At 37.4% G+C, this 22850-nt stretch overlaps 1 protein-coding gene across 1 annotated transcript in view; it reads left to right on the top strand.

Moving 5' to 3' along the window:
* The first annotated feature begins 421 nt into the window (after positions 1-421).
* AGPAT4 (1-acylglycerol-3-phosphate O-acyltransferase 4) overlaps positions 422-22850 on the top strand; it is a 127684-nt gene continuing 105255 nt past the window's right edge. The window contains exon 1 of the mRNA XM_044671821.1: positions 422-599. Within this exon, the coding sequence (XP_044527756.1) occupies positions 422-599 (178 nt within the window). The remainder of the gene's footprint in view (positions 600-22850) is intronic.

Here is a 22850-nt window from a genome sequence, read left to right as displayed (position 1 = left end):
ATATTGCTTACTCCAGAAAAAAATTCACACTTCACTTTTTAAAGTTTTTATTTTGATAGCCCGGTCTAGAACTCACATCTCCCAGTGTTCAGTTGATAATGTTTTCTAGTGAGTTCCCCTGAGATCAGTTATGCTTTATAAAAAGTGAATTAAAATGAACTTTTTTAAAGTGCTTACTTTGAGTGGCAAATTAAGTGGAAAATGGCAAATTCACTTGAAACCAAAGTAAATGAAATAACTTTCTGAAGAACTAAACAAAAGCAAGCTCTTTTAGCCATTCAAGAGCCAACGATATTTTCCTAACATCTGATTTTGGTTTTGTGTTTTGTAGGCTTTCTTCTGAGTTCCTGGGCTGCTCTCTCTTTTTTTTTTTCCTTGAAAAAGTTCTACTGAAGAAGTTATTACGCACACAAACAAAACCATGGACCTCATTGGGTTTCTGAAGTCTCAGTTCCTATGCCATTTAATCATTTGTTATATATTCATCGTGTCAGGGCTGATCATAAACACTATTCAGCTCTTCACCCTTGTTCTCTGGCCGATCAACAAACAACTCTACAGGAAGATCAACTGCAAACTGGCGTACTGCATTTCAAGCCGTAAGATATTTCTTTGATGTTTATTTTCATTTATATTAGATGCTCGCTGAAATGATTATTCAAATGAGAACTTTAGCTTCAGGTCTTTCTAAGAATTTATTCTACACCTAGTTCTAGTACTATGTTATCCCATATTCATTTTAGCCCAAGTTAGATTAAAGGAGACCATGACTCTGGCCTCAAAAGTTGGGGGAACCTCATTTTGCTTCTTGGACTTCGTATTGTGCGGCTTGGTTTCTTGACCTGGCAAATAGAGAGAATATTTCAGTTTCTCCCTATTTTATCCTGATATTCTCGGGAGTGAAAGGCGATTTCAAACTGCATTATTTAGATACTGTATATACTGCCATATATGTTGTGTATAGGCATATATACGATGTGCGTATTGTATATAGACACACATATAAAATGCCGAACATGTAATATGTTAATAAGTAAACTATATAAATGCAACATGCACAAATCAACACGACATCTAAGTAATTCATGCATTTACATGTGTGTACACATGCATGGCACATTATATGTGTGCATGCTCAACACACAATGTACATATATGAGGAACACACAGTACACATGTGTGCATGCCCACAAAACATTACACACAGAGACACTTAACAGGCTCATGAAGGCACATGCAACATACATGTATGTAGATACATGTATACATGTACATCTATACAGAAATGTTTGTGTGTGTGTATGTGTGTATATAAATGTTTCCCAGCAGAAGGTAAGTTTCCCAAAGGGGGGTGGCAGCTTCCTTTTTTGTCTGTTTCTTTAACGTTTTCTTAGCACAGTGCTTAGCGCATAGTAGGTGATTAATGCTTATTGGAATGAAATGAAATGACTTATTAGTAAGAACATTCAAATGAGAATGAGAATAATTGTGATTACTTTTGGGAGAATAAAACAAGATGATATTTGTGAAGTGTTTTGCAAATATTAAAAATGTTGCCATCATCATTATTTTTACTAGTCAACTATTAGCTTTTTGAGTATAGAGATTACTGACCTTTTATAGTTTAAAATCTTATAAGTACTGTTTCTTTTCTTTTTTTTTTCTCTTTTAGAAATTTCAATAATGGGCAGAATTTTTTTTTGAGCTCTGGGGCTGAAACCAAGGAAATCAGCTTTGATGTCTCTAGATCTCTGCTTTGTATAGTTTTTCTAAACCAGAGGTTCCCAAACTTTTTTGGTCTACCGCCCCCTTTCCAGAAAAAAAATATTACTTAGCCCCCTGGAAATTAATTTTTTTAAAAATTTTAATAGCAATTAATAGGAAAGATAAATGCACCTGTGGCCATCACCTCCTCCTGGATAGCCGCAGCACCCACCAGGGGGCAGTGGCGCCCACTTTGGGAATCACTGGTCTAAACCAATATTTGATGGAAATAAGTACCTTGCTATCTCCTTAAGGTTTCTAGATGAGATTAATAGGAGTGATCTGTAAAATGGCTGGGAAATAATATGGACCATATCTCTAAGCATCCTTTTAAAAATAAAAAGAATACTATATACATACATGTACAAATACATGGGTATGTATGTATTGTGTGTGTGTACATATACACACACACATACACTCCAAAATGATCTTGAATAAGCCAGAGAAAACACGGATGCTGAATTTCCCAAAACGAATTAGTAGAATTTCAAATCTGGGCAATTCTAAGATACTTTTTATCTTGCGTGAACATCGGTTGGCTAATTCACAGAAAGAATGTTGGCCCAGGAATTACATAGGCAGGAAGGGCATCCAGAAGTGCTCCAGAGAGCTTTAGGAGGAAAGAAGATCTCTCTCCTTCATCTTATCTATTTTAGTTCCCATGAAAATATAGAGAAATGAGAGTAAGATATGAGCCACAGACTGGTTTTTTCCTTCACATTTTGTTAAGGTGAGTCAACTAATGGCCCTAGAGGATCCATTTCCTTCCCTTTATTTCACCATCCCTATCCCTCCCACCCCCCAGAGTTTGTTCTCGTAGGTTTCTTAGCAGCATCATTGAGTGTCCCGGAATTTTATTATGACTCCCAAGTTACCCCAACAACATTTTCTAGATACCTTTGCCTCTTAGTAGTGTTCTTTTTTACCACATGAAATTCACTTAAAAGAAAATGCTAACAGAAAAGAGGGAAGTTACAGTCAGACAAATGGGTCCAGGTGAGTGAAGAGTAATGTTAAGGCTTGAGAAATTTTTCCTGGACCAGGAATGAGGCTATATAATTTGGAGATTTAGCTAGGAAATGGCACAAAAACCACCCCTTAAATCTGATGTAGATATTCAGTTTCTGTTTAGCTTAACTTTTTACCCCTCCCTAGGGTAGAGGAGTAAACTGTTGACCAAGGGTTTAATTATGCCTTCAGGCATATGAGTCAATGTGTACATGGGGAAATAAGCTGCATTAATGAATAGAAGTTGACTTTCCGAGAAAAGAGACAAAATATACAATTTCAGGTTCTATCTCCACCTTTGACAGTAACTGGCTATGACTGAATAAATCACTTCAGCCCTCTGACCTTGATATTCTCCCAGGGCTCGAGGTCAGAAGATGAGAGTTCATGGCAACTCACCTTCTTACTTTTACTCTGACCATGGACAAATGACTGAGCCTCAGTTTTATCTTCTGTAAAATGAAGATAATAGAACCTGGTCCAACTAATTTTTAAGTGCATAAAGCTATCATTCTTGAAGATCATCAAATAGACTAATTTTCCTTGCTTAGCTAATATCTTGAGTATCTAAAGGAAACATTACATCTTCTAGCCCGATAATTAGTGGTTGATGAGATCTCTTTGAATAAATGTAGTGTTCAGGGCCATTATATGGGATTTTCTGACTCACACTGTAATTCTTCAATTTATGACCTCTTGTCCGTCTGGGTAGAGCCATAGATATGAGTCAAGTGAATTGTAGTTGTTTAGTTGTGTCCAACTCTTTGTGACTCCATTTGGGGTTTACTTATTAAAGATATTATAATAATTTGCCATTCTCTTCTCCAGCTCATTTTTCATATGAGGAAACTGAGACAAATAGGATTAAATGACTTGCCCAGAGTCACACAGCTAGTGTCTAAGGCCAGATTTGAACTCAGGAAGATGAATCTTCCTGACTTCAGGCCTATCTTTCTATCCACTGTACCAACTAGCCGCCTGTGAATTGTAGTACAATTTGGCAAACAAAATGACTCCAAAACACTAAAAATGAAGTTTGCTGTTGCCTGAGTTTTTGTTTAAACACAGGAAAGATTCTTCACTTTCTGATAATAAAGAAAATAATAAGCAATAACAATATTGGAATTTTACAAAAGGTTGTAAACTCTAATGTTATTGGTGCTGTTTTTTTCCTTTCTGACTCCCATACATGCTCTTATCAAGGATGAAGCTAGCCACTCATCTAGACCTTCTCATCCTTCAAGTCTCATGTCCTTCCATAAACTTTCCACAAAACATCCTCCATCCAAGGATGCTGGGACTATTCTTGTGCATCACAATATGTAATGTGGAAACTAGTGGAACATAGAGGCTATCTTGTAGTTATGTCAGGTTCAGTGACTAGTGTTTTTCTAGTAATAAATTTTCCTGATAATATCCTTTACCTCTTTCTATATAATGGCCTCATTTAATAATAGCTCTTTATATAGTGCTTTAAGGTTTGCAAAGCATTGTACATGTTATCTGATCTTCACAATAAACCTATGAAGTAGGTGCTGTTATTGCTCCCATTTTATAGATGGGGAAACTGAGGCCGAGAAAGTTTTAGTGATTTGCCCAAGTTTGAATTCAAAATTAGTTCTTGCTTGTAAATTGAGCTCTATCAACTGTGCCACCTGGGAAAATGAGTGTTGGTAGCCAGATTCTCCATTCCTGCAGTCTAAAGATCATTTCTTTATTTTAAATTTGTTTCCTTTTAAAAATGAAATGGTCGACTGCCAGAAGTCTCCTATTTTAGAATATTCAGTTATAAGGAAAAGAAAATTCAGTACATATTATTCCACCTTCAGTGACTTTTTTCCTCCTATCAGTTATTGCTGATCCAAGTCCAGTACTCTAGTCTCTGTATCAATTAGTTGCCTTAAATAAATGATGATTTGGGGATTGGATGGAATGTTATTATGCTTTAAGAAAAAATAAAAGGAATGTCTTCAGAAAAATATGGAAAGAATTCAATGAACTGACACAGATTGAAGAGAGCAGAATCAGGAGTCCAAATTTATACAATAATTAAAATAATGTGAAAAACAACTCCAAAAAGCTTAAAAACTCTAATCGATACAATAATTATGATCATAGAATAATCTTGATGAAACATACTTTCTATCTCTTGGCATGGAGAATCCGATGGAGGAGAGGTGCAGAACGAGATGTATGTTTTTAGATACAGCGAATATATGCAGATTTGTTTTGCTTTACTATTGTTACAAAGAATCTAGGTTTAGGTGGAGGGGGTGAGGTTGAGAGTGCACATGAGGAGTTGTATTAATGGTACAAAAGAAAATAAAGAGAAATATTCAATGAAACATTTTTGAATTATACAAAAATGGAGCAAAAGGAAATTTATAAGGGATCATAGACAAGTTGGAGCATATCTGTGTTGTGTTTTATTTACTTTCTTAAAGCTATATAGTATCATATAATCATAAGTCATCACTATCACATAGAATCAATTGTTTTCTGTTCTTTATATATGGAAATGCTTATTATATTTGTTGATGTGTGTAAAGTTCATAGTAAAAATTAGCAAAGAAGAAAAAAAAGGACAGGCTTGTTTATCTTTTCCCAGATCCTAGCAATAGTGCCTGGCACATAGTAGATGATTAATCAATTTTTGTGGATTGATTAAAATAGAGAACTGATTAAGATAGAGAACTGAAATTTCCAAATGTTTCTGTTGGCAGCCATGGTTTCTTTTTTTAAAAAAGAAAAAAAAATGTAGGAAGAAGGGAATTAATAGTCAGAAGGAGGTGTGCCTGTGTAAGTGATTGACTTTGGTGAGAAATTTGCAGATAGAGCTTTTTCTTTTTTCAGAGGAATTTCAGAATGTTACAAGTGGAAGATATCAGAGCTCTGTCCTAAGTTTTCTTCATTCTTTTTTGGTGACCTCATCTGCTCCCTGGGATTAAAATACCATTTTTCTGCACCTCATAATGCTGTGGAATGGGAATCAAAGGACCTAGGTTCAAATCCTACCTTGCCTACTTACTTCAGTATGTGAGTAATGGATGATTAAGTCATAATCAGGGTCTAGTCATTTAACTTATGTGGTTCTCAGTATTGTTCATTAGAAAAATGAGAGGATTGAACTACATGATGTCTGAGGTACCTTCTACCTCTAAGTCGGTGATCCTGTGTCTCCCCAATTTATACATCCAGCTCTCTGTGGAGATAAAAAATCAATATGCAAAATACTAAATATATTATTCATAAATATTTTATTAATAATAATCTAACAAAAGAGACTAACTAAAAGGTACCAACCAGCTCGCTCCCAGGAACCAAAGAGAAAGAGGGAGGTGTTACAGCCAACTATAAAGCAGTAATGTGACCACGAAAACATGGAGGTGCAGGAGAGATTAAAGGGAATTTTGGGAAAACTAAGGGACTTATGGGGGATGAAGTCCAAGGTTCAAAATTTCCATTTATACATCTCTAAGCTCTCTCTTGAACTCCAGGCCTATATTTCCAGTTATCTCCTAGGTATCTCTATATAGATGTCCTACTGTCAACTCAAAATCACCATGTCCACTTGGATTCAAATCTGGCCTCAGACACTTTTTAGCTGTGTGACCTTGGAAAATCGCTTAACCCCAAATTGCCTAGCCTTTACTGCTCTTCTGATACTTAGAATCAGTTGTAAGGCAGAAGGTAAGAGTTAAAAAAAATCACCATGTCCAAAATACAATTCATTACATTTCTCCTTACGCATCTCTCTTCTATTGAAGATCTCCTCTTCTCATCTCAGTTGAAGTTACTCTCATCCTTCCAGTCATCTAGGTTTGTCACTTCTGAAACATCCTTGGCTTTTCTTTTCTCCACCCCATTATATTCAAATGGTTGCCAGATCCTCTTGATTCTACTTCTTTCTCTGTCTCTGTCTCTCTCTCTTTCACTCTCTCTCCTTCTCCTTCTCTCTCCCTCTCTCCCTTCTCCCCCCTCTCTCTCTTTAACTCTCTCTCCTCCTCTTCTCTCCTTCCCTCTTTCTTCCCCATTCTCTGTCTCTGTCTCTATCTGTCTCTCTCAAAACTTACCTTCTGTCTTAAAATTGGTACTAAGTATTGGTCCCAAGGCAGAATAAGATAAGGGCTAGGCAATGGGGGTTAAGTAACTTGTCCAGGGTCACACAACTATGAAATATCAGAGGCCAGATTTGAACCTACTTACTTGGATGCTACTGTAGCTCTCACCCTTAGCTCTTCTTTCCCAGATAGTTAACAGTCTTCTGGTTAGCAGGTCTTACTCTCCCTCTCCATTTTCTCTCCTATTTGATTCCATCTACCATGCAGCTCCCAAAATAATCTTTCTAAGGCGAAAATCTGATTATGTCTCCTTTTGAAAAATCTTCACTGGGTTCCTAACACTAACAGTAAAATGCTGGCTATTCAGCTCATCATTTTACATTTTCTACAGACTGGTACCATTCTTTCTTTCTCGACATATTTCATTTGATCACCCCTCGTGTTCTTCATTCCCAGCAAGTTAGGATCTCAGTTATTTCACACGTCTGAAACGCACTTCTTATTCACTTCTGCCCCCTGGAATCCTAAGGTTTTTTTCCGGTTCAAATGCTACCTCCTCCTTAAAGCCTATTCATATCATCCTAGTTGTTAGTACCTTTCTTTCCTCAGATTACTTTGTACTTATTTATGCCTCTGTATATGTGGTATCTTCCCAACAGAATTTAAAGTCCTTAAAGAGCAGAGACATACCAGTTTTTTTTTTGTTGTTGTTGTTCTGTGTCCTTTGTAGCCGCAGTGTATTGTGTGTAGTAGGCCCCAATGGGAAATTGAATTATTGTTATTAAATCTACATTTATTAAATTGTTTCCCAATGGGCTTTTCCCAATCAGGAATCCTTTAAAGCAGTAATTCTCTTAGCCTCAGACCTTTTCTTTATTTCTAAAAGAATGATCTCCTACACCTCTCTTCCCCAATGTTACACAGTCAATGTAAATTATTTCAGTATGCTCAGTAAACACACCAGTTGCTAGCTCTGTAACCAATTAAAGGTGTAGGACATGTTGTCTTATTCTCTTTTACTTGACCTCCTTTTGGACTTTTTGTTTTTCTTTTAGCGATTATCAAGTCAGAACAGAGCAACTCAGAATGTCTGCCTACTCTCTAAACCCTCCCACTTCTCTCCCTACGGTTCAAGTTAATCTGCCAAGAAAGACATAAATACAAGGCACTATCTCTACAAACCTTAGTATTGTTACAGGGCCTGGGACTGCTTGTCTGGTTTTCTTTAATTTTTTTTTAAAGGCCTAGAAAAATAGGAGCCCTCTAATTATCAACTGTATAGCCAGCTGTAAAAGGGAGCATTCAGTGGCCAAGCAGTTAATTTGTCCTTGTCTCTGTCAGACCTGACCTGATGATACCACTGTAGAGCCAGAGTAATCCAGGCTATGGCTCCCAGTTAATCTTTGGCCTCTTTGAAAACTCCCAAGGGTTATAGGAGCTATCTTTCAGAGACGCAAACTTCAGAGTTGGCAGAAGTAAGTCACCGACTCAATTCGTTTTATACAACCACATAGTTCTTTTTGTCTCATCGTGAACCTTTTGTACATAAAAAGCTCATTTATAATGGACCATGGCCTTTAATGAGCTTTTAGGGCACTTTTTCATTCCAAGACCTTCAGTAATAATCGTGAGGCCTGAGCCGAACCAGTTAGGAGAGAGCTTCGTTCTGGGAACAAACTGCTCATCTCTCTGAGATAACTTGACCTGGTCTAGGAATTCTGTTCTGTGCATTTGGTTAAGCCCTGGGGATGCCAATATATTTGACATCAAGGGCAACAAACTGGATAAATAATACCTGTGAGAGCTATTAAGTGATACTAACAGGGTCTAGGGCATAGAAGAGACAAGAAAAAAGGGACGATAAAAAGAAAGCAGCCAGAACTGAAGAGGAAAAAGTAGAGAGATGGGAGAGCTAAATGAAACCTGGATGTTGTAGAGACTGGTGTCCCCTATTCCTATTTGTGGCATAGGCTACCTCCCTCTGTTATAACACAAAATTGTGGTACTAATAACAAGAAAGTCACTCAGCAAATCTTTATTAGGTTCCTATTATGTGTAGGGTACTATGGGTAGAAAAAAGAAATTAGATAGGTTTTTGTCCTGATTGAGTTTGTAATCTAGGAAGGGAACATAGATTTAGGACTTGGAGGGATATTATAGGCTTTATACTCTATTCTCTTCATTTTATACACAAGGAAAATGAAGAAAGAAATGGATCAATGAGTAAAGCATGTATCAAGCACTTAGTATACAGAAAGCAGAGTGGCTTAGTGCCTCAGTGGATAGAATGCCAAGTCAGAAAGATTCATCTTTCTATATTCAAATCTGGCTTCAGACACTTAACTACTTATGTGACTGAACCTTGGCAAGCCACTTAACCCTGTTTGCTTCAGTTTCCTCATCTGTAAAAATGAACTCGTGAAGGAAATGGCAAACCACTCCAGTTTCTTTGCCAAGAAAACCCCAAATGATGTCATGAACAGTTGGAAAGGACTGAAAAACAACGAAACAGTAACAAAATAAAGAAAGCATTGTGTTAAATTCTAGAGATACTAAAAGAAAGTTAGTCTCTTATCTCAAGGAACTCACATTCTAATGGTTGAGACAACATATCCAGAAAGTTTTAGTTGCAAGTAAGATGGTAAAGTCCCATGGCCTTTTGGGCGTTACTTGAAAGCTGATGTCAATGCTTTTTATTTAATGTCATTTTAAATGATAAAATCAGATGTGTTTCCCATTTTGAACCATTTGAGAGTGACAAACTTTGATGACAAGCCTTCTCTTTTCTTGTTTCTCAGGAGATGTGGCTGTAGCAGCATCTAGCAGGCTGCATCTCCAAAGGACTTTCTGTCAAGGATGATGTCCAGGGATACCATTTCAGGAAGCATTGCTATTCCCAGGGCTCTTGGATTCAAGGTCTTGGGTCATTCTGAGGCCTTCAGTGGTTAATTGTGAGACCTGAGCCCAAACAGTTAGGAGAGAGCTTCAGTCTGGGAACAAACTGCTCATCCCTCTGAAATAACTTGACCAGGTCCTGGAATTCTATTCTGTGCATTTGGTTAAGCCCCAGGGATACTCCATTAAAGTCTGGGGGGAGTGGTGGCCAAAATGTGATGGTGGTTTTGGTTGTTCCTTCCTTGAAAATGCTATTTCCTTTCTCTCCTTCAAGGTTCCCTGCTACTTCAGTGAGATTGGTTTGCCTGTCTTGTGAGTGGCAGTTAGTGATAATGGTTGGCCCTTTCTCCACAGAGGCTGCCTTGTCATGGCTGTGAGGGATGGGCTGGAAATAGGACTAGGGTTCTGGGAGGTGCTGTCACTCTCAGGGCTCTTGAGCCTGTCCAGATATTTGCCTCTTGGTCTCAGTTAGCAGTTAGTAATGAGAAAGGCAGGTTATTTCTATATAATAATTTTCCTCTTTAATAACAGCTGGTAGGGCTGGGCCAGAAGCTGTTCTGGTGGTTTGGATGAAACTGCTATTCTGAAGGCTGTTGGTTTTAGGATCCTGAGCTGTCTCCATTTAGGGTCTAAGGTTTGAGGGTATAAGAGTTAAAATTGATTTTGATCAAATTAAGATTTATAAGAAAGTTGTTGTGATTGCCATTTATAAAAATTAACTCTTAGGTCACGAGGCTGTTAGTAGTTTAGTAGCTTTATTACAGCAAAGTAGAGATAGTAAAGAGGGAAATGTAGGAAAGAGGTAGAAATTATTGCCTAGCTAATTACCCTATAATTGCCAATCCGGGGGAATCCAGCTCAACTCAGACAAAGGCTCCCTCAGGTCCCGATCTCCAACCAGGAGTCACAGTAGTCTCTTTGGCAAGAACCACCAATGCAGAATTCAACATAGAATCCAAATTGTCATCAGAATCAGGAAGCTGAAATTAGAATTCTGCCAAATCCGAAATGAGAATCTGAAATGACAATGCTTCCCTTCCTCTGGGGTCTCACCTTATAAGCACTTTTCTCCACCCAGAAGTTCTCTCATGCCACACCTCAGGAACCAATCATAGTTCCTTACTTTGTCTAGCACTATTGGGGGTGGGGGCCGGTGGGGGGGCAGTGCTTGTAGGATCCACTTCCAGTCTTAGAGGGTGTGAATTTCCTTTTCTAGTAAAAAGGTTCTTCAAGTGCCCCACTGATTAAGTGTAAAAGGAGGGGCACTCCAAATTCTTGCTTAAGTTAAAATAAACAAAGGGAGTTAAAAATTCCCTTTCACAAGGGGAAATGGTGGCCAAGTTGGTTGAAGTGGTTTGAGTACCTTGGTTCATATTGCCTCTTGTCTCCTCCTTGGGGTGTCCTGTTGCTTCATGTAGCTATCTTGTCTGCCCTAAGAATGTCAGATAGTTAGTATGGATGTCTGGCTCCTTCTCCACAGGAGTTCTATCTTGCAGGATGGCTGAGGCAAGAAAAACCTGGAAAATATCTGACTAGCCTATTAGAAAGTCAGATATTTTCCTTTCCAGTTGTAGGAGAGAAGTAGGCAGCTCAACAATGCTACTGAGATTCAAACACAGATTTTCCCAACCTAAATTCTGCATTCTTTCTAGGATATCATGTTGCCTTCTAAATTCCTAGCCCAAGTTTCCAACTTACAATATATAGCAACTTTATGTAAAAGGTTGTCAGATACATTATTGGATTGGATTCTGGTGCCAGTGGAATATAACAAGTTCCTTGAGGGTAGGCAATATTTTGTTTTTGGTTCTATGCGCTCCCTGCCTAGAAGAGTGGTAGATGGTGTGTATAGTTTATTTTATTGAATTTTCAACTGCAAAAGGCAGATTATTTCAAGATTAATCCATGTGAGGGGGGACCAGCCCCTTCCTGAGAGGGGAAACTGTGCTTTAGGATATTGTTGATTAATCCTTTAAAAAATCTAGCTGAATAAATCCTAGAAATAAAAATAGTCAAATATTCCTTTCTTGCCTCCAGATTCCTTTGTCTATAAATGGTTGATGAATCAGCTATGTAATGTACAACACCAGACTTCAAAATCCATTAAGTTCTTCTAAGAGAGATATAAGAGAGGAGAGAAAATATTATTCTAACCAAAGATCATATACATTAACCACTAATACATTAGAGTATTCTTTATCAAAAGTGGTAAGTACTCTTGGATTGCTGCAGTTTAATACTATCCTTAAAAAACGGAAAGGCTCAGGCATCATTTCCAAAGACTAAGAACTTATAAAATGAGACTTTAATTTTAAGATCAGTGATGAAGAAAAAATGGCCTCTTGGTAACTGTTGTAAATGTCAGAGTTGTGTAGTTCTAAGGGTACCGCATATTTCCTTCAGGTGAAAGGATGAATTTGTGAGTGACATGTAGCAAGTGGATTGCTTAGAGGATTACTTTCTTAAAGTTTATTATGAGTAAAAAAGGAATCTCCTCTTTCAGTCAGAAAGTGTTCTCAAGAGCTAGGAAAATAACTACTAAAAATGTGAACAAAAAGCTTCTTTTATGGTATAGCACAGGTTCTCTTTAGCAAATAGGAAGTCAGAACTAGGACATTAGATTTCAGAACTTGTTCAAATAGGGCAGATGGGTGAGGTTGCTGTGTTAGAAAGCTTTGTAGCAATTCTCCCAGAGTACCAGAGAGCCCGTTTTTCCCTGTCTGCCATTTTGAAAATTGACAGGATCTGAGATTGATGCATTTGAGTGGGAAAGGTTGTGGTGAGGAGGGAGAGTTTGGGGTGATGGAAGAAAAGGGAAGAATACATAGATAATTGAACAGGTAGAACAGGAAGACTCTAGGGAGAACAGATTTTCTCCTTGGAGTGCTAGGCACAGGATCTACCATTCTCATTTGTCCAGGTAGGCAGCCCTCTCCAACCTTTTATTGATTCCCTTGTTTATGTTGTTTAATATTTGAAGAGGGCACTCAGAATCCTTTCAACTACAGTTTTGGACCTCTTTAGATCTTTTAGTAATTTCATCTTCTTTCTTTTCTGTGACTCAGTCTTCTAACTGTAAAGAGGACACTGGCTGTGGGGAATTTATCACATTAGCCCTCCTAGGCCTTTTGTAGTGTTTGTAGAAAATTGCTTTTGTACATTTCAAAGTGAGGGCCTAAAATCCTTTCCATTCAAAAAGTAATTTTTAGGAGGAATTAGGAATCCCCTTGCTCTTAGAGATAAAAACAGATCTTATTGGTAAAATATGGTCCTTGTCCATTTTTTTTGAAATGATTCCTTTTTCTATTATCAAACATTGATTCCCCCTCCACCTTCCCCACATACATACACACCCATCTCCCTCCTAATCCCCAAAGGGGAAAGCAAAAGAAAAACAAAACATGGTAACAGATGAGCAAGTCAAACAAAACAATTTCTCATATTGATTCTGCTCAAAAATGTTGACTCATTTTAAATATTGAGCCCATTGCTCTCATTCAGAAGGAAGGTAGAATTCTACATCTTTAATCCTGCATTTGCAGTTAGACATTGCATGGATCAGTGCTCTTAAGTCTTTCAGAAGTGTTAGTTTTTGCAATATTGATGTTATAGTGTAAATTGTTCTCCTGGTCCTACTCATTTTACTCAGTATGACTTCATATAAGTCTTATCAAGTTTCTCTAAAACCAATTCTTTGTTCATTTCTTACAGTGCCATAGTATTCTATTACATTCATAAACTCGAGTTTGTTTCAGCCCTTGCTGGACCAGGTCATTTTTAGGTGAGGAGTGGAGGATTAAGAAAAGAAAAACCTGTACCATAGTATACATTTTAGGTAAAATGATCCTTGAGAAGAAATTGGGCAACCATTAAGACACAGTCTCTATCGGGTCATACAAAGGAGGAAATGAAATTTCATTGTTTCTTTTTTTTTTTACCATGAATCTGGGTGGTGATTTTAATTGTAATTTAATTAGAAAGTCAACAGTTCTACATTCTAGTTCTACGTATACTACATATAAGTCATGTCATCTCATTTTTGTGCCTTGGTTTTCTTAGCCCTTGGAATGAAGAGGGCAGATAGGACTAAATTTTCTAATTTAATTATTTTCTTTTTTAAATTAAATTAAATTTTATTTTTTAAAATCTATTAATATTTATTTTTTAGAAAAGTCAACATGGTTACATAATTCATGCTCTTACTTTCCCCTTCACCCCCCCCAGCTCCCCCCTCCCATGGCTGATGTGTATTTCCACTGGTTTTAACATGTGTCATTGATCAAGACCTATTTCTAAATTGTTGTTAGTTGCATTGGTGTGGTCGTTTCGAGTCTACATCCCCAATCATGTCCACCCCAACCCATGCGTTCAAGCAGTTGTTTTTCTTCTGTTTCTACTCCTGCAGTTCTTCCTCTGAATGTGGGTAGCGTTCTTTCCCATAAATCCCTCAGAATTGTCCTGGGTCATTGCATTGCTGATAGTACAGAAGTCCATTACATTCTATTTTACCATAGTATATCAGTCTCTGTGTACAGTGTTCTTCTGACTCTGCTCCTTTCGCTCTGCATCAATTCTTGGAGGTCTTTCCAGTTCACATGGAACTCCTCTAGTTTATTATTCCTTTGAGCACAATAGTATTCCATCACCAGTATATACCACAATTTGTTCAGCCATTCCCCACTTGAAGGACAATGCCTCATTTTCCAGTTTTTTGCCACCACAAAAAGCGAAGCTATAAATATTTTCGTACAAGTCTGTTTATCTATGATCTCTTTGGGGTACAAACCCAACAATAGTATGGCTGGATCAAAGGGCAGGCATTCTTTTATAGCCCTTTGAGCATGATTCCAAATTGCCAGCTAGAATGGTTGGATCAATTCACAACTCCACCAGCAATGCATTAATGTCCCAGTTTTGCCACATCCCCTCCAGCATAATTAATTTCTAAGATGCCAGCTGTTTAATGTTTGCAAAGCATTTTACAAATACCTGATTTTATCTTTATAATAAGATTTTATCTTTACAATAATACAGCCTCTTGTAGGAGGTAGGTGCTATTATTCCCACTCTACAGATGAGGAAGCTAAAACAATAAGAGTTACACAGGATTAAACAGCTGGTAAAAGTCTGGCTCAGGACTTTTAGATGCCAACACTACATTGTACCACCTAGCTGCGTTAATTATATGGATCTATGATTTAAAACCTTTATATATTCACCCCCATTCCTTCTGTGTATAGAGAGGGTCTTTGAACCTGCAAGCATCACTTGATAAGTGTATATTAATGATTATTTGTCTACATATGAATAGAGGTAAAGAAGTGAAGATTTTTCACTTAATTCAATTTATTAAGTTTTCAAGTAGTTGGTATGTGCTAAACGATAGATAAATACACACACACACATATCATGGGCTATGGATACAAAAGAAACAGAAGTCCATGTTTCACAGTTTTGTAATTAATTGGAAAAAAGTGCAAGGTAATTCAAGTGAAACCATTGAAGGATACAAGAACCTTTGGGAGAATAAGTTATGGAGGATATTTAGAAGAGTTTGGACAATTAAAATGTTCTTGAAGGGGAGTGACATGATGGAAATAATATTTTGGATTCTTAGTCTAAGTGTGGTGATGATAGGTAACCAATTGGAAGATGTAATACAACAGAATGAGAATTAACTGGAAAAGATAGACACTAGATGTCTTCTATGTTCTGCATGTTCCTTGGATGATGTATACAATGGAATGAGAATTGACTAGAAGAGATGGACACCAGATGTCCTCTATGTTCTGTGTGCTCCTTGTGTCCCTTTCTTTCCTCCCTAGAAGGTTATTAATCAGTCACTCAGCAAGTATTTTCAGGGAGTTTCTAGGCATTAGCATACAATGACCAAAAAAAATAAGGTGAAACAATTGTTAATGTTAAATAGTTTACGTTCTAAAAGCTAGGATATATTAAAATTACAAGTGGTAATGGGGACAGCTGGGTAGCTCAGTGGATTGAGAGTCAGGCCTAGAGATGGGAGGTCCTAGGTTCAAATCTGGTCTCAGACACTTCCCAGCTGTGTGACCCTGGGCAAGTCACTTGACCCCCATTGCCTACCCTTACCACTCTTCTGCCTTGGAGCCAATACACAGTTTTGACTCCAAGATGGAAGGTAAGGGCTTAAAAAAAGTGGTGATGAGATTCAAAGCTCTTTTCCCTCCCAGAGAAGAGACATCAATTTTTTCTCATTCTTCTCCTTTTGCTATCCCCTACTGTTAAATATGACGTGGGATCTTGAGAGATAAAGGTAAAAGTAAAGTGCTCTTTTTCCCCAGAAACATAATTCCCTTTCTCACTCTCTGCTCTCTAACTAGACCCCAAAGGCATGCTCATAAAAGTTTAATGTTATTGTTTTTTATCACCATTTTACTTTCAGAAGGCAGGATCATTCACAGTTTTGAAAAAGCTCTTCCATGTACATTTTTCTACTTGTAAATTCCCTACTTCTGTGCCCTAAGTATGTGATATAATTTTCCTTAGCTTTTCTTTTTCATTCCTACGAGTATATTTCTCTTCCCCTCTCTCTCATTCTTAAGATCATCAGGCCATAACATTCTCAGGCCTTGTTTAATTGGACTCTTTCTTTGAACCCTGAAGATGATAGGATCCAGAGAGGACAAGTATCATCTCCCCATATTTGAATGTAAGCAGTTTTTCTTTGTTTAGTCCTTTGTCGCTGTTCATTTGTGTATACATTTTTCTGCTTCTCTTTACTTCTGTGCATAAACATCAAAATATCTCTATACCTCTGGTCTTTTCATCAGGAGTTTTCATAAGCCCTCTATTTTATTAAAGTTCTCTTTTCCCTCCTCTGAATCACTATACTTTTTCCTGGTTAAGTTATTCTTGGGTGTAAACCCATATTCTTTGCCTTCTGGAATATCTTATTCTAAGTTCTTTGCTCCTTTATAGTGGTGACTGTGAAATCATGTGTGATTCAGACTATATCTTTTCAAATACTTGAATTATTTCTTTCTGGCTCCTAGTAGTATTTTTTTCTTTGAATTGGATGCTCTGGTATTGACTCTATTTCTATTGACTGATGTTCCTGAGAGTTTTCATTTTGGGACTTTTTTCAAGAGGTAACCAGTAGATCATTGGTTCCTAAACTTTTTTAGCCTACCCCCCCTTCAAGAAAAATATTACTTAGCCCCCTGGAAATTAATTTTTTAAAAATTTTAATAGGAAAGATAAATGCATCTGTGGCCATCACCGCCACCCTAGATCGCTGCAGCACCCACCAGGGGGCCATGGCGCCCACTTTGGGAATCACTGCAGTAGATCCTTTCTATTTCCATTTTGTTCTCTGGTTCTGAGAGATTTGGGTGGTGTTTTTAAAAGATTTTTTGAAATCAAATATCTAGGCTTTTTTTTTTTTTTAGTCATGACATTCAGATAATCCGATGAGTCTTACATTTTTTTCTACTCTTACTTTTCAAAGTCAATTTTTTATATGAAAACCTTTACATTTTCTTCTATTTTAAAAACTTTTTGATTGTCTTATGAAGTCATTGTCTTCTCTTTGATCCATTTGAATTTCTAGAAATCTTGGGCAAGGTTTTGTGCCTCTTGTACCAAGCTGTTAATTCTCTTTACAATTCTTTCTTTAATATCTTATTTCTTTTCTAATATTTTCCCCCAGTGCTCTCATTCCATTTATTAAAACAGTAAAGAAATTTAAAACTCTTGCTTCATTTCTTTCAAGGATTTTAGTTTTAGTTCAAACTGTATTTTCCTCCATCACTTTGTAGATATTTTGGAGTCATACTCTTCTTCAGTGTCCCTCTTGAGTGTCGGTTCCCACCCACCCCACCTCATTATGATGAGATTCTTTTTTTGTTTGCCTATTTATCCTGCTTACTTCCTGATTATAGACTTGATGTTGGGAGTGGACTCTACCATACTTTTGGATGTAACGTCTGGGTTAGTCCTGTTGCTGCTTTCTTGGAGTGTTATTCCAAGATCCTAGGGACAGTCTGGGGATCTGCAAGCTTTCAGTGTTCACCGTTCACCAAGTCTGTGATCAGGGCAAAATCTGATTGCTGCCCACCCTGTTCTGAATTCGTCAAGTTTCTTAGCTTTGTTTAGGTCTGAGCAAGAGTAGACTGCTTGCTGGATTCAGCCTCTATCAAATAGCTGGAGATCTCTATTGGTTCAAAGTGACAGAAGTTAGGCTGTCCTTTGGTCTGAGATTCCTCTTCTGGTTATTCCTGTGCTGATTGAACTAGATGCTCTAAAGTAAGACTGCTCTCAGTTTGGAGTTCTGAGCCATACCGTTGCTGCTTGCTTTTGAACTTGCTTTTTTTTTTACCATATGCAGCTCAAGACTTTTGTTCCCTAGGGACTCCCCTGAACTAGGCCTCTTCTTACTCTTAGATATGTGACCAGTAACTGGGTCATGGGCAACTATACTGCCAGTTGGTTCTTGACCCTGATGTGGTTGGGTCTGATGGATTTCCAGTGTAGTTTGGGACCTCCTATCTCCCAGGGTATTACAATGGGTGTTCCTGTCCTGCAAACATCTCTCTTTCTCCTTGTGGCTGAGCTGGGCTTGCCAGATGACTCTTTGTAACTTTTTCTGGATTTTCCCATCAAGATTCTATCTGTTACATTTTCTAGATCTGTTTGGATTACAGCTTTCCACAATTTCCTATAACTTTGCCATCTTGGTTCTACCCTTTATATTGATACAAGTCTTCCCATTTCTTATATTTTTTCATTTCTTACAACACCATAATACCCATTACATTCATATATCACAGTTTGTTCAACCATTCCCTAGTTGTTGGGCAACTCCTTAGTTTCCAATGTTTTTTTTGCCATCACAGAAAGAATGACTGTTTTTGTAGACATAGGAACTTTTCTTTTCTCTCCTTTTGATATAGATCTAGAAGTGATTTAGGTAGTGGGAAGGGAAAAAATAGGTTTGTGTTCATTTTTTTTTAAATGGTGACTTTTTTTTTAACTGTTACCTTCTGTCTTAAAATCGATACTAAGTATTGGTTCCAAGGCAGAAGTGAGGCAAAGCCTAGGCAATTAGGTTGAAGTGGAGTTGTCCAGGATTATGTACTTAAGAACTTTTGAGCTGCAAAAACTTTGGAATCTTACTACTTTTCAGAGGTTGTAATATATATTAGTGGAGGGCATATCCACCATATTTAAAAGAAAAAAAAATTTAAATTATAATGCTTAGACAGTTCCCCATCTCCCTTGAGGAAAAAAAAAGGACAAAACTCTTCTTAAACACATGTATGAACTGGAAGGGAGTATTCAGAATACCTAGGTTTGCCATCTTTGTGAACCTTTATATCACAGAATAAGTAAGTAAACTTTGAAGAGTAAAAATTTCTGGCAATAAAAATATATGTACTTAAGAACTTTTGAGCCGCAGAAACATTGGAATCCTGCTACATTGCAGAGGTTATAATATATATTAGTAGAGGGCATATCCACTGTATTTAAAAGAAAAAAAAATTAAGTATAATGTTTAGACATTTCCCATCTCCCTTGAGAAATTAAAAAAAAAAAAAGACAAAACTCTTCTTACACACGTGTATGGTCTGGAAGGGAATATTCAGAATACCTGGGTTTGAATTCTCTTGTGCTATCTTGAACAAGCCACTTGTTTGTTCCTGGGTCTCCTTTGTCCCCAGTTACAAAATGAGACATTTGAAATAAGTGATTTCTGAAGTCCTTTAGAAGGAGCTATAAGGACCATGAGTCTTTTTTCATCCTCCCTACTGATGATTCTTCCAATATGTTTTGTGTAAATAGAATCCACTCCCCACCCCCAGAACTGTCCAACCCAGCTCCTCTGACCCTGCCTCCCATTTGCGTGCTTAAGCTGCATGAATGGACGTGAATGCACAGGGATACGTGTGGGGACAGAGGATAAAGGAGGGCATGTAGGAGTGCTCCATCTCTCTATTCCCTGGGAAGGTGGCAGGGGAGCACCATGGCTGAGAGAGAGAGCCATGTGGAGAAACACGTGGTCAGGGTTGGGTTAGGTTAGATTAGGCTTAAATCTCTATATATCTGCTTTCTTTATTTCAAGTGACTATTAATAAACTCTATGGAAAATAAGAACCTGGAGTTATTCATTTAAATCTAACAGTTTCATATCCCCTAATTAGAATGTGAGTTCCAATAGAACTGGAACTATCTCAAGTTGCTATTAATATCCCCAATAATCAACATGCACTTAGCATTAGTAAGCATTTAATGAATTCTTTCCCTTTTATTCATTCACTCATTCATTTCAGTTCTAAATCCTGTGGTCCATACCGGGTACCACAGTGATGAAATCATATGCCTTTGGAACTATTGAAATGATATTACCAAGTTCCTTTTGTTGTAGTCTCCCCCTGCTCTCCTTTACTCACTTCCTGTTGGGTTCAGGAGGCTGCCTATCTTATCTCCCTGTAGCCAGAGGCTTTGCATATATTATAAACTGAGATAATGTATATTAAGCATTTTGGAGATCCTAAAGTGCTATCTAAATGTCAGTTTTATTATGGTAACTGAGAGCTTTGGAAACATATGACAGAGTTGCTGTGGTCCTCATTCTTGAAAAGCTTTTTAAAGTACATCGGGAGGCAGTGGAACGACTAGACATTTTCTAAGCAAACTGAGTTTCTTCCAAGAACGAGGATTGGAACTCTATTTTATAGCTCGTCATGATCTTCATTTAAGAGCAAGAAAAAATCTATTTTCGGACTTCCTCTAAAAATTTTCAGTGTATTATTAGGTTCTGAGAAGTTTCTAATAGAATAATTAGGGAGGTTTCTAACTTTCCCCCTTTTCTAATATGTGCACTACGGAAATGGGAAATTAAAGACTGCAAATGTGATACTGAATTCAGTGAGCAGATGCTTGGCTTAAAGCCCATTGCCTTGGCTGTTGATATGGTTTATAAATAAATTAATTCTGTGCAAAGATGCCTATTTGTTTTTGAATTTTTTTCCCCCAGAAAGCATTGAATTACTCTCACAGCTTAAGTTACTCTTTTCAAATCGCATCACAAAATTTGACTTTAGAACACTATATTAATGTATGGTGTTTTCATTTCTGAGACTGCAGCTTGGGTTTCAGGGTGTGAGTAGAGAAGGTTCAGTTTCACAGTCAGGGAAATTCATTTGGACAAAACTCCATGGTCAGAAATGAATGCAACACTCATCGGGGGGAAAATGGCTCCATTCTATATGCATTCATCTTTGTTCTGCAGCTTATAAAAACTAGTTGTCTACAAAGTTTTTAAAGTGCCCTGGCACGATTTAAAACTTACTCATTTTATTATGATACAGTGGAAAGAACCCTTAAGTATGGGTCAGGAGTTGTGAGACCTCATTCATGCCCTGTTACTGATTGGTGTCATGGTCTCAGGCAAATCATAGAATCTTTCTAGAGCTCTACTTAAGAGAATTTTAAAATTATTTAATATCCTGTGTACATTTTAACCAATATTTTTATTTATACAGTGCTTTAAAATAGAATCACAACATTGATTATGTAATATGTTCAAGTGCTACATGTATTTGTAAAGCTTTTAATGAACTTGTTTTTTTGTTTTTTGTATTTTTGACTCGGTAAACTTGATTTTTGTCCATCAGTCAATAAATATTTATTAGATACTTACTATGTGCCAAACCCATTGACAAGTGTTGGGGATACAATGAAGGATAAAAGACTCTCAAGGAGCTCATAGCTTAGTGAGGGAGACAACATGCAAATAATGATGAATAAGAAAAGCTACCTGTGGAATAAATGGAAAGTCCACAAGGAGGGGCAGCTAGGTGACTGGTTAGAGTCAAGCCTGCAGTTGGGAGGTCCTGGGTTCAAATGTGGACTCAGACACTTCCTAGCTGTATGACCTCAATTGCCTAGCCCTTTCTTATCTCCCTCTTCTGCCTTGGAACTGATACTTAGTATTGATTCTGAGATAGAAGGCTAAATGCACTATTTCCTGCTACTATTCCATCTTGGCTGTTGTGAATGCTTGTTAACTGATTCTAGTGTGACTTTAGGCCAATAACAGAATTTCTTTAGGCCTCAGTTTCCTTATCTATAAAACCTTTCATTTATTTAAATTTGTTATTCTAAAAACTTTAAAGAGCTGGCATCTTGGCAAAGATACCAGAGGGGTTTGCCATTTCCTTCTGCAGTTCATTTTACAATTGAAGAAATTGAATCAAACAGGTTTAAATAACATTTCCAAGGTCACACAGCTAGGGGGATTCTAAGGCAAGATTTGAATTCAGGTGAGTATTCCTGACTTGAGGCTGCCCTGGAAGAATAAATAGGTGGCCACAGAGATGCAAATATATGATAGTTCATCACACAAAGCACCCAATTTATATCCAGTGATCATAGGATTTGACTTCATGCATTTTTTGTTGTTCTTTCATGTTCTGACTCTTCTCTTTATGACCTCAGGACCATAGCATGGCAGGCTCTTCTGTCCTCCGCTGTCTCTTGAAGTCTGCCCAAGTTCATGTTCATTGTTTTCCACGATTCTGTCTATCCATCAAATACTCTGCTGTCTCTTTTTCTTTTTGTCTTCAATCTTTCCCTACTCAAAAGTCTTTTCCAATAAGTCTTGTCTTCTCATTACATGACCAAAGTATTTAAACATCATCTTCAGTATTTGACTTTTCTATGAATAGTCTGAATTAATTTCTTTAAGTATCAAATGATTTGATCTCCTTTTGAGGTTCAAGGGACTCTCAAAAATGATCTCCAGCATCATCACAATTTGAGAGAGTCGACTTTGTGGCACTCAACTTTTCTTATAGCCATATGTTGCTACTGGAAAAACCATAGCTTTGTTGATATGGACTTTTGTTGGCGAGGTGATGTCTCTGCTTTTTAGTTACTTTCCAGATTTGCCATTCCTTTCCTTCCAAGGAGCAAATGCCTTTTCATTTCATGCCTACAGTCACCGTCTGCAACAATCTTTGAGCCCAAGAATATAAAATCTGACTTTGCTTCCATTTCTTCTCTCTCTATTTGCCAGAAAATAATGGGACCAATTGCCAAGAGCTTAGCTTTTTTGATGTTAAGCTTCAAGCCAAGTTT

The sequence above is a fragment of the Gracilinanus agilis genome, chromosome 4, assembly GCF_016433145.1.
Source record: "Gracilinanus agilis isolate LMUSP501 chromosome 4, AgileGrace, whole genome shotgun sequence".
Classification (NCBI taxonomy): Eukaryota; Metazoa; Chordata; class Mammalia; order Didelphimorphia; family Didelphidae; genus Gracilinanus; species Gracilinanus agilis.
This window is presented reverse-complemented; position numbering and strand designations above follow the sequence as displayed.